Consider the following 11,294-nt stretch of genomic DNA (forward strand, 5'->3'; position numbering starts at 1 on the left):
GTGCTGTACCTCACATTCTTCCTCTGTATGTACACATAAACAACAAGGCAGGGAAATATAAAAGGAATTTATTTTATTGTTTGGGTACATTATTGTTCAGTGTACATGCTCACATCTGAAACAAACTTTACGTGCTTGATAACTCTCCCACCCCGCAGACATCTACACGTCAATACCGATTTATATTCATAGCGGCAAGTGCTATGTAGCTCCACATAGGGGACACAGGAAGTGACATATAGCACCTTCATGCGGCGTCGGAACCGCGTAGGAAATTCACAGCCGCACCGGCAGAGCTCCAGAATATGCAACGCGAGCCCAACGCTGCTTGCAGCTTTAATGAAGTTTGAGTTCCCACAATTATCCCAAAAAAATCTTGATCACTTATCTATTCAGTCATCTGCATCTGGTCAAATCTTTTTACCTCACCCTCCACAAAACAAATTCCACTTTAACCCCTGACTTAATACTTCTGAATTGAACAATGGCTATGAGGTTAAAGTACTGGATCTTTCAAATGGATAGCTTACCCTGGCATATAAAGAGGCTTGTTGTGGTCCAGCTGGTTCAGATAGTCCCTGGACCCCCCAATTTTGCCATTCTGGTCATTCAGCATCACATCCGGGTTACCGGACACATTGTTCACCTAATACAAGAGACACTGTGTTTATCAGTTTGACAAAGGAGAAATCAATGCAAGTCTGAAGTTCAGCTGTGGTCAAATTTTGTGTCCCAGAATTAAAAGTCAAACTTTAATTCCTAAAAAGGGACACTACCAATTTCACAAATGAAGTTCAGTTTACTATTAAAGGGGGTAGTCATCCTCCTGTGAAAACAGTTGTACAAGTCTTCTGTGGCTCTGGAGTATTTAAAAAACAAACCATCTTTAACTCTTCTCATACAGAGATCAGCAGAAACAACAAAATGAAGCTAGGGTTATCATGTAACAAAAGCAGTGTTTCCCATACAATTGAAAGAAGGTAAAAAAATATATAGAATTAGGCTGTATTCCTACTTTTTTGTTCCTTTCTTTGTGCTGGACTTATTTTTAAGACTTGATGGCTTTATCCAGTTTGTTATTAAATTTGTTAGTTCCTCTGATACTCAGTCTGTTTACATTACCTGTTCTCTCTATATGGTCAACATGCTGGCTCTATGTGGAAGTCACCAAGACCAACCGGTTTCTCTACTTCTCCCTGCATGCCTGAATACTATACAGATACCATCATTTCCATCAACAGGAGGCCTTAGACAATGTCTCTCAGCCAGTACAACTGCAGAAACTTCAGGTCTGAGTGCATTGCTGGAAAAGTACACACACCTGGAATGAAAACTATGCTGTCAGGAAGTGGTTTCAGGTTAACTTTTTCTTCTGTACCACTGTCCTCAAAAGCATGATGTCATTACTGGAAATGTAAGAACACTTAGAGTAAGTAAAGTATGACTGTTCTTTAGTACATCCACTCCTTAGGATTTCACGGTGTTATTTAGATGTTGTATGTTCTACAAGTTGTTGGATATGTTTTTGTTTTTTCACATCACCTTACACAGCACATCATCCTATAATTAAGAGTGGCGTAACAGACCACACCCAGAAACTGCAAATGAAACTATCCTATCCTGCCCCACTTCTAACCTGAAACAAACAAACACACACACACTTATTACTTGTGATCCGTCTTAACAAATACATCATGTTGTTTCTGCATTCTTTTAAGTCATATATTTTCCTAGTTTAGTTATGGCTTAAGGACATCTGTAAGTGTATTTAAGGCTACACTCTAAAGAGAGACACAACAGCAGGCTACTGGAAAGACAAATCCACTAAGTGAAATATTCAAACCCAGGATTCAATCAGTTTTTATTGGATGTACTATCCTGTCGATGAAAATATTCTAATAATCTCCGAAACTGACCCTAATATATTCGGGATTTTTCTCTCCAGAATTTTAAATGAAACTTGCAACAATGCTTAGCTTCAAAGCAAGCATTTGTAATGACTGACCCAGATGTTGTTAAGTGGGATTTAAGATGTTTACATGAGTGGATTGAATGTTGATTGACCATTTAACACTTCGTATTTAAGATGCACCAATCGAGACAGTAACTAACCACAGAGACGCTAAAACATCAGTGTGGCAATTCTTCACTGTGAGTAAAGACGACCCAATGCTCATAATTTCTAATCCCTGTAGCGCCAAAATAAGCACCGTTTCCCACACAGACTTTACTACTGCCCAGGTAAATTAACGGTCACCAAAGTCTATTTTGGCATATGATAATATGGTTTGATTGTGGGCTAAAATCACCAGTTTTTCATCATTGCTAAATTTAATTGTGAAGTACAATTTGATATTCAACTGCACTGGTGTGATGTTGCAGCCTTTGCGAAGTGAAGCGATGCAGTTCCATGACAAAAAATATTTTTGGAGAGTTTCTCAAAAATGTATGACAATCACGTAAGGAGAATTTTCAGATACTCATTACTCGTAAATTTACCACTCAATTTAAAGCATTTCCCTCCCCCGGCTCATGATTTTTTTTAAAACTAGAATGGCCCTAATACGTGGCTGTACCTTAACATCTCAAACATATTACAAATAAAAGAAGAGTCCAGAAGACAAAATACAGAATCAGAACAAGAACACTGTAAAGTTACTTACAAATGTACTCAATGTGCTGGCTAATAACCTGGCTTTGTTGGCCGCCATGGTTTTAGATTTGGCCATTAACGTTTCTTTACACCCCTCATACTGCCCTTTATTGCAAATGCGCACAAACTCCAGTTAGGTTGACACCGAATCAAGTAACATCTTATTATTTACTGGCGCCATTTAACACCAATCAAGGCAGTCAGAGTTTGTCAGCCCTGACCTTCGTTGATATACCCAGAGTTAAATCTGAGTAGGTTCAACTCCCTTCGTAGTACATGACTCTGATGTTTAGTCTTCGTTTGTTGAATAAAATATATATTTATTGATCCAGGCTTTTGCTCTTCAGCAAACATGTATCTCAAACAAACAAAAATAACACACTCACCCACTCCCCGACGCTGTTGTGTGTTCCAATTTTGAGGACCTTCACTTCCTCCCAGAGAATGCGGTCCTGGCCCCAGCGCCTGATCGTGGAGCGAGTCTTGACTGCATACACCAGCAGGATGATGAGGGCCACACACACAACGAAGCCCAGGACGATAGCTATGGCCTGTAGGAACCATAGGACTCAACATCAGTCGGCTGACATTACATCCACTAACATGAATACGAAATAACAGGGAGGTCTGAAGGTGGGAGCTAACCCCACCCTAGCCAAGAGTCTGACTTATTAATGCTGGGAGTCGACAGAGCAAACAGGACAGCTCCAAGCTGCTACCGCCACACTGGATTGTGTTAAAAGGGTTAGTTTACGAAAATCCCACTTTAAAATAACAAGGGACACTTCTGCCACTACCCCCAAACAACAGGAGTGAGGTATTTGGAAACACTATCTTGGCTACTCAGTATAATCCACAGATAGCTGCTATCTATGTCCGTGCTTAAAGATGTAAACAACTTAATTAAAACCAGTGACTGACTGGATGGTACGAGACATTCAGAAAGCTACAGTAAAATACTGCATAATACCTCTGTAAACGGTCAGCAATGATACAGCGACAGCACAAGTGATGGGGCTGACATTTACAATGTGCCCAATCTATGAATCTGTATGTATTTATTTGCCTCTCTCGTGACACTGTAAAATACTGCAAAATAAATCAGGTAACAGTTTGAGAAATGACATGATATGGCTACAACTGAAAAATAAATCTGAACAAATTGGATTCATTACTGGGTTCCTGTTGTTAAAAGGAGCTATACAGTATTTACACCCCGCCCCAAAAGGACCCTACGACCACCACAACCTCCCAAAAAAGCAAACGTCTCACACCTCTTGGGGCTCCACCACACAGTAATGGTACAGGTATTGGTTGAGGAAGATGCCCTGGGCCTGGGTCTGGGTCTGGTACTGGGCACACAGCTGGATGATCTGGCTGTAGTACATAGACCCTGTGGACTGGGCTGTTGGGTTCACCGCCACCAAGTACACAAAAGTGGCGATCATCATCAGAATCGCCAAAATGGCACAGATGATGATGGCTGCTAGGTAGAACTTTGGTGAGCGGGCAGTATTTTGCCTCGAAATAACCAACACAAATATGATGAGTACAGCGATGAAGGTTATGGCAGCGATGGCAATGATGAAGCCTTTGCCAGCGACGGGATCCATGTATGTTCCTCCGTAGCCATAGCCGCCGGCAATGCCACCAGTGCCTCCATACATGCCGCCAAAACTGCTGCTACCATATGAGCTGCCGTATGAGCCACCTGGCATCATGCCAACTCCACTTCCCAGACCCATCATGTTCATATCGTAGTCCCATGCCAGCGTGGAAGCGACACAGGCAAACATAGCCACACACATGATGATGATGATGATGCACATTATCTTCATCACACCAGGCGGTGAACTCCAGAGATAGAACTGAGGCAGATCCTCTCCTGGGTAGTAGGAAAAGGCTGGGTTGGACATGAGCTCACTGTGCCTGTGTCTGCTGCTGTGACTGCAACAGAAGAGGAGAGAGATGCTGTGGTCAATGTGTACTGCTGATTATGCAAATATGCATTATATAATATATGTACATCAATTAGTCGATAAATCAATTAGTCAATCAACAAAACATTCTTCTTCAACTACTTTGGTTTGTTTTACAAACCAACCTCAATAAAAACACAGAAACAACCAGGGCTACACACAGGGCCGTAACCAGGGTTTCAAAATTAGTGAGGTCCACTTTTGTTTCTTTAATAGAGCTTATTTACAATAATTCAGTGAAAGCTTGAACTGGGCAGTGGGCACAGCACTGTGGCTGGGTGAAAAACACATTAACTACAGGCTGTTCATCATGGTTTTTCTCCTTCACTTTTTGGCTCACTAAAATTGCATAAAATAAGAGTCATGATCAGGTAGTGCTAATGTGACAGGGAAATCTTATTATTAGTAGTATAGGGCTACTAATCTTCAAAAATGTATTAGGGTGTAACGGAACACAGAATTCATGGTAGCTACAATTTCAGTACAGTGGAAATGGCCCTAGCAATGTTAGCTATCATGCACTACATAGAAACCCAGAAACCTTTGACTTAAACAGAATATCATCTCAGCAAAATTAGTACCTGTAAGAAATGACAGTTATAAACTTGAGAGGACAGACAAAAGGAAACTATCCAGAGGAAACAGAATTTTAGCGTTAACGTTTAGCTGTGGCTCAGGAGATAGAGCAGGTTGGCCGTTAATCAGAAGGTCGGCGGTAAAAAAAGCGCTTTGAGTGGTCGAAAAGACTAGAAAGTATATACACATATATACAGGTACGGAGCATTTACATTTACTTCTGAAATTATTTAGATGCTCTAATGGAGCACAGGATTGATGACAGGACAGCTGCTTTAGTTAATTAGACCTTTTGGATGTGGAGAACAACATAGAACATTAATTAACATTAGATCCTGACCAATCCTGTTGGTGTAATATTCAGTTTAATATTTAGTTTGTTTAATATTGAGTTACGGTGCTGTGACTCGTGCGCAAATGTACACAGTGTCTCTCTTGATGGGGAGACGGCTCCCCCTATTTCACCCACCTGAAAATTCACAAGACAGATTTATCTCATACCCTTATCCAAGGTAAATGCTATCGCCCAAAACTCTGACTGCAAACTGTGGTGCTCTCACTTATTGCACAACGTTTTCATGCGTTTCCCCTGTCCTGACACTAATCAGGGAACAGTTTTTCCAAGTTAAAATGAGGGTTGCGATAGTATAATCAGATGCGTCCGCATGGTCCTAAAAGCCTTTGTTTAAATTGACCTTGTTATCAGTGTTTTTTATTTAAATATTTTTATTGATAGGCTATAGTCTTCATATAATTATGGCTGTCCAGACCTCAGTGACCTCATAGCTGGTTACAGCCAGACATGATATAGCCTCCATGTTTCATTCAAACTGTAAATTAGACTTTCAGAATTTCTCATTACTCAACACTAAATACGCAAACAATAAATTCTTTAAATCCAATGCTCCATGTCACTATGTTAGTTACAGTAGCGGTCATGTTCTATCCATGGGAACGCAGCAGTCAAGGCTTTCGTCATCCTGAAGTGAGCATAGTTTCATCAGTTTTTCAAGTGGGGATAGAAAATGCATGGAGGAAGTAACAAAAATACATTTCAAATGCATTTTCATCACCTCCATTTTTTTCCTTTTTCTAAAATAAATCAACAGATTAATCAACAATTACAATAATCGTTAGTTGCAGCCCTATTGGCCGCTATCAGAGCCAAGTACTTCTGATAGTGATAGTTTGTAAAAACGTTTCAGGGATGATTAATCAGCCAAACCAATGAATCTGTCGTCCTCTAATATGTATCCAGTAATGAATCTAGTAAAAATGAAGGTCAGCTTACTGTTTGCTACCACTTGTATGGTACGGCGGGGGGTTGTATTTGTTCCTCGGCATATTGAATTGCAACTGGGACAAAACCTGCAACAAAAACAAATGAAAACCAGTAGATTTGAAAAAAAACACAAGTGACTTTTGTAGAATGTCCGATCAACTCTCTTCCTTGTGGTGCCACAAACAGTAGCCATTTTCTAAACGTGTTTGAATGTGCTCCAACCTTTCAGGCAGAGAATTTATTTACAATGAAACTGATTGACTTGGGTGCTGTTGTGTAGTGGAGGCCTTTCAAATGAATCACAACTTAAAACTCTATTTCACTTTATGTACTGAACTTTAGGGCTTAGGGCAGTAGTCTTCTATGAAACTTGTAGTCAAACTTGTCAAATGTTATGTCACTGCCCAAACACAAAAATCTTCTACAACTCTTATAAGTAATAATAAGTAAGGAAGACAACGAATCTGCCAAGATATACAGTAGGTTGCTTGACAGCTTGATACTCTTTACTAAAAACATATTTCTGTCAGTAGCATAATAGTATGGAGGTTCCATACCCCGCCCTACTGATGTGAAGGTAAACCAGCGTCTGCCTGGAGGGTTTAGAAAGCACTGAAAATATAATGCTATGCTTGTGGTAATTTTGTGTGGGAAGCAAATTAGTAAGGTATCCCATGTTCATTTAGTACTTGATTGATTCTTAATGAAGCGAGCTATCAATACTCAAATCTTTGTCAATGAGCAGCTTTTCGGCCATAAGAAGAACAAAACCTGCTGCTGGGACTTCAGGTTTGTTTGTGGTGAAACAAAGCAGCAGAAACAGCAGGTGGGTGGAGATACTGGAACAAAACAGACTGGAGACGAGTAGCAGATGAGTCCAACTGAGCTGGGTCAACTAGTTTTCACAGAGAGTCAAACTATAGACTGTTAAATCTACAACGCATGCTGTATTTTAACTAAAATATCCGGGTCTTTTCTCATACACCCTATATTTCGCTGGACTAGTTGATATGATAGTTTCAAATCAATCAAGATTATATGAGTAACGTTAAGCCTTTTAAAATAATAATTTCAGGCTGTTACTGGAGAAGGGGGGAATGTAAAAAAGACCCAGCCAAAACAGAAAATAACATAAAAGTGGCTTACCGCTCAACAAACACACGAACAAATCAAGTAACTGCATCTTTTAAAATGGTATAACGTTAGCCTAATTACACTTCCCTAGGGTCCTTTAAAAGCTTTAACGTGTAAATTATTTGACTTCATTTGTCTGTTATTACATTCTCTCCTCAATATTAGGTTATCATTTCACCCACCTGGTACGATGAACTGTTTGTTCCCGGTGAAGACAGCGGACGCTGAAGTGACGAACACAAACAACAAGGCGCGCGACCGCATCCCGCTGTAGCTATAGCCTACCGCGCGCACAAGGCGGGAGTACGAAGGGAGTAGCCTACAGGTGTGTTCTGATCACGTGGCCTCCACCGCAGGTCATACAGGACTAACCTGTCCTCTCCCCCGGCAGCTTTCATAACATAGGCTATACAAGGAAAAAGCAGCACACCGTTTACTCTTCCAGGGACTCCACACCCTGAGTCCATGGAAAGCAATCATCAGGTTTTCATTGTGGAGAACATTGTGGAAACTGCGGGTTTCAGTTGAGGGCAGGTAAATTAGACTGCTTATAGCGTTTTTATTAAATTCATTGTTGTCATTTATCAAAATGAATTAAACAGAGCTTATATGCTTATATGCATTTTTCATACAATCAATATTTTTCAGTCATATTTTTTTAGTGTAAGAAATCCTGCATACTTTGAAATTAATTTAAAAAAAATTATTGTTAACATAGTAAAATTTGAGTGTGACCAATTCTTCAAGTCTTGTCAATTTGAATGTAAAATATATCTTAAAAATTCTACGCTTTTGTTCTGATCTAAGGCTCTCATGCTGATCCAGTTTAAAGTTAACTGGATAAAAAACTCTTCCAGAGCTGCAAAACCTGGCACCAAGAAAACAGTTTTGAAAAAATTGGCCTCCACCCCAGATCAACAAAAACCAGTCCTCCAGGCTATAGGTACAACAGCAGCCATTTTAGGAGGCTGAGTTGTTCAGTGACATGGAACTTTGCATGCTGTCTGGTTCTTCCAGGCTACTCTAGACTGAAACGATGTCGGTGTCCCTGACTGTGACACACAGATTATTCAGTATTTATTTATCTATTTATTTATACAAAATAGACTTACCAAGAGAGGGGAACGACACCTCTGCAGTAGTAAGAATTATTCCTGGATGCTTACTGAGGGACACATTTACCTGCACTAACTAGCCAATGCCTTTTTCCCAGCCTTGTCATGGGAGGAGGCCCACATGCCTACTTAGGAGCTCTCCTAAGCTCCTAAGTAGGCATGGCCACATGCTGACATCATCGAAACCAAACAGCACATCATCGTAAAGTAATGAAAGTTGAACAGAAATGTTAGCAAATACCGAATATTTTGCCTAAATGTAAAAAATTTAACTATATAGCTAAGGACAGCTATAAAACGTGTATGCTCAGTGGTGGAAGAAGTATCCCTTTACTTAAGTAAATACCACACTGGAAAAAATACTCTATAATCAATTTAAAAAATCTGCATTGAAAATGTTAATGTAGAAGTATGTAGGTAGGCTATAATAGGGAAAATGTACTTCAAGTATTAAAAGTTCTCAATGCAGAAAAATGTCCCTTGAAAAATGTTTACTGCTGGAGTTGTTGAGCTGCAGTTCATTCTGAACTATTTTGTATCTGACTGCAGCTAATGATTATTTTTCATTCTGGTTTAATCTGCTATTTATCTAATCTATTTTCTCCATGAATTGATGGATTGTTTGATTTATAAAAAATTCTGAAAATTGGGAGAAATGCCATCACAGTTACCCAAAGTAACACCTTTTTAATGCTTGTTTTGTCTAATAAACAGTCCAAATCTCAAAAGCAGCAAATCTTAACATTTGTAACGCTGGAACCAGGAAATGTTTTTACATGATCAGTTACTCTATGATCAAAATAGTAGCCAATTTTTCAACTGACTTATTGATTAATTGGCTAATTTTTTTCAGCTGGACAGATTACCTTATAACAAAACATATTTATAAATTCTTATATTTTGTTTGTAAAAATCTTAATTGGTAACATAACTGAAGCTGTCGTAGTGAAGTCAAAAGTACAATATTTCCATCTGAGATGTAGTGGAGAAAATGAAAGTGAAGAAAGTGGCATGAAAAGAAAATACTCAGGTAAAGTACAAGGGCCTCTATTTGTACTTAAGTGCAGTACTTTAGTAAATGTATTTAGTTACTGTCCACAACTGTGTATGGTAATCTCACTATCAAGTCCACAGAAAGAGCATTTAATATCTTCTTATTTTTTGTAAGTAATGTTTTGCTGAAGAAAAGGTTTAAAACAGACATTGCAAAGTTTATTTGTTATCAAGTATCTTGAAGAGAAGGTTCAAACTTTTTCCCACCAGCTATTTGGGACAAACCTTCCCCAGTAATGGATCACATATCTGACGGCTCTGATCCTTCTGTTTTGGGTTTAAGGGATTGATTTAAAAAAAATCCTACTATGGCATCATTCAAAGTAAATGGACAAGGGAAAAGAGGCAGTTCTGTGTTACCCTTAAATAACATAATCACACCTTTGGCAAATAACAAATTATTTTGGGGTGACAGGGATATTATGAATAGACACAAATTAAAAGAGTAATTTATAAAAAGACCTCCTGAATTAAATAGCTGTTACACTTCACAAATAGAATATAATTGTTAAACCATTTGGGGGAAAGACAGATTTGTTTTTGAATAGTATGTCATGGTTATTCCAAATGACAGAATTATGTTCAGAATTTATTTAATTTATTTAATTTTTTTTAACCTTTACTTATTCAGGGTAGCTTCACTGAGAGGAAGCCTCTCTTTTGCAGGAAGATCCTGATCACATTCACACCTTATCACCAAAGCAACCTCCCGATCACAAGCTTGCTTCTCTAACCTTTAGGTTAAATGAGAGACCAGCCTAAAAGAATATGTTAGAAATTAGCCATTGTCAGCAGTAACCATCATTAGCCATTAATGGTCATTTTTCAATATTGTAGTTGGACCTAAGCAAAAAATAAAGACCACGTCAGGTTTTCCTGACGAGTAACGGGAGTAATATGCTGCTCTGGTATTACGGAGGGCCTTCCTTTATGTTTTAGGAATATCCTTCCATATTAAACAAGATTCTTCAAGATTGGTGGAACGCCATTTCTTTCAAGTTTCTGCTGTGTTTGCTTTAATTTGCAAATATGGGGGTTATACCATGGAGCTAACCATCTTTGTTTTGTTGAGTGTCATTCGCAGTGAACCTGCAACAAAATCAACCAGATAATCAATTTGGGAAGGACTGAAGTTAGCATAGGAGTCCTCTGTTATATTAAGACATGGCAATGAATAAAAAGCTGACGGAATCACTTCCTTAAATTTGCCTAGCACTATCAGATAAATATCTATTGAAGAAATGTTTACCTCATGGCGTGTAGTCCAGAAATAGGAACAAAAAAAGTTATTAAATATTAGTCTGATAAAAAGGGATTCTGTGGAAAGACTATTCAATGTTCAATTTCAATGCCAGAATGAGTTTGAGGGTGTGATTAAAACAGTGACTTTATGAACACTCTGACAGAAGCTAATTGAATCTAATAATCAGATGAAGGCAGGCTATCATTCTCAACGTCCACATAAATATCAAAATCTCTGACAAACTTGATAAGAACTAAAG

The 11,294-nt window shown here is 38.8% G+C and overlaps 1 protein-coding gene across 1 annotated transcript; it reads right to left on the reverse strand.

Annotated features, from left to right (window-relative positions):
- Nucleotides 1-499: 499 nt before the first annotated feature.
- On the reverse strand, nt 500-7,937 carry oclnb (occludin b). The gene is made up of 6 exons (XM_046034412.1): nt 7,807-7,937; nt 7,262-7,344; nt 6,500-6,576; nt 3,928-4,600; nt 3,040-3,204; nt 500-646 (listed from the first exon to the last, which is right to left on the reverse strand). The coding sequence occupies exons 1-6, from the start codon at nt 7,886-7,888 to the stop codon at nt 527-529; spliced, it is 1,200 nt and encodes a 399-aa protein (XP_045890368.1). The 5' UTR covers nt 7,889-7,937; the 3' UTR covers nt 500-526.
- Between the last annotated feature and the right edge of the window lie 3,357 nt (nt 7,938-11,294).

This window comes from Micropterus dolomieu, linkage group LG21 (genome assembly GCF_021292245.1).
Source record: "Micropterus dolomieu isolate WLL.071019.BEF.003 ecotype Adirondacks linkage group LG21, ASM2129224v1, whole genome shotgun sequence".
In the NCBI taxonomy this organism is placed as follows: Eukaryota; Metazoa; Chordata; class Actinopteri; order Centrarchiformes; family Centrarchidae; genus Micropterus; species Micropterus dolomieu.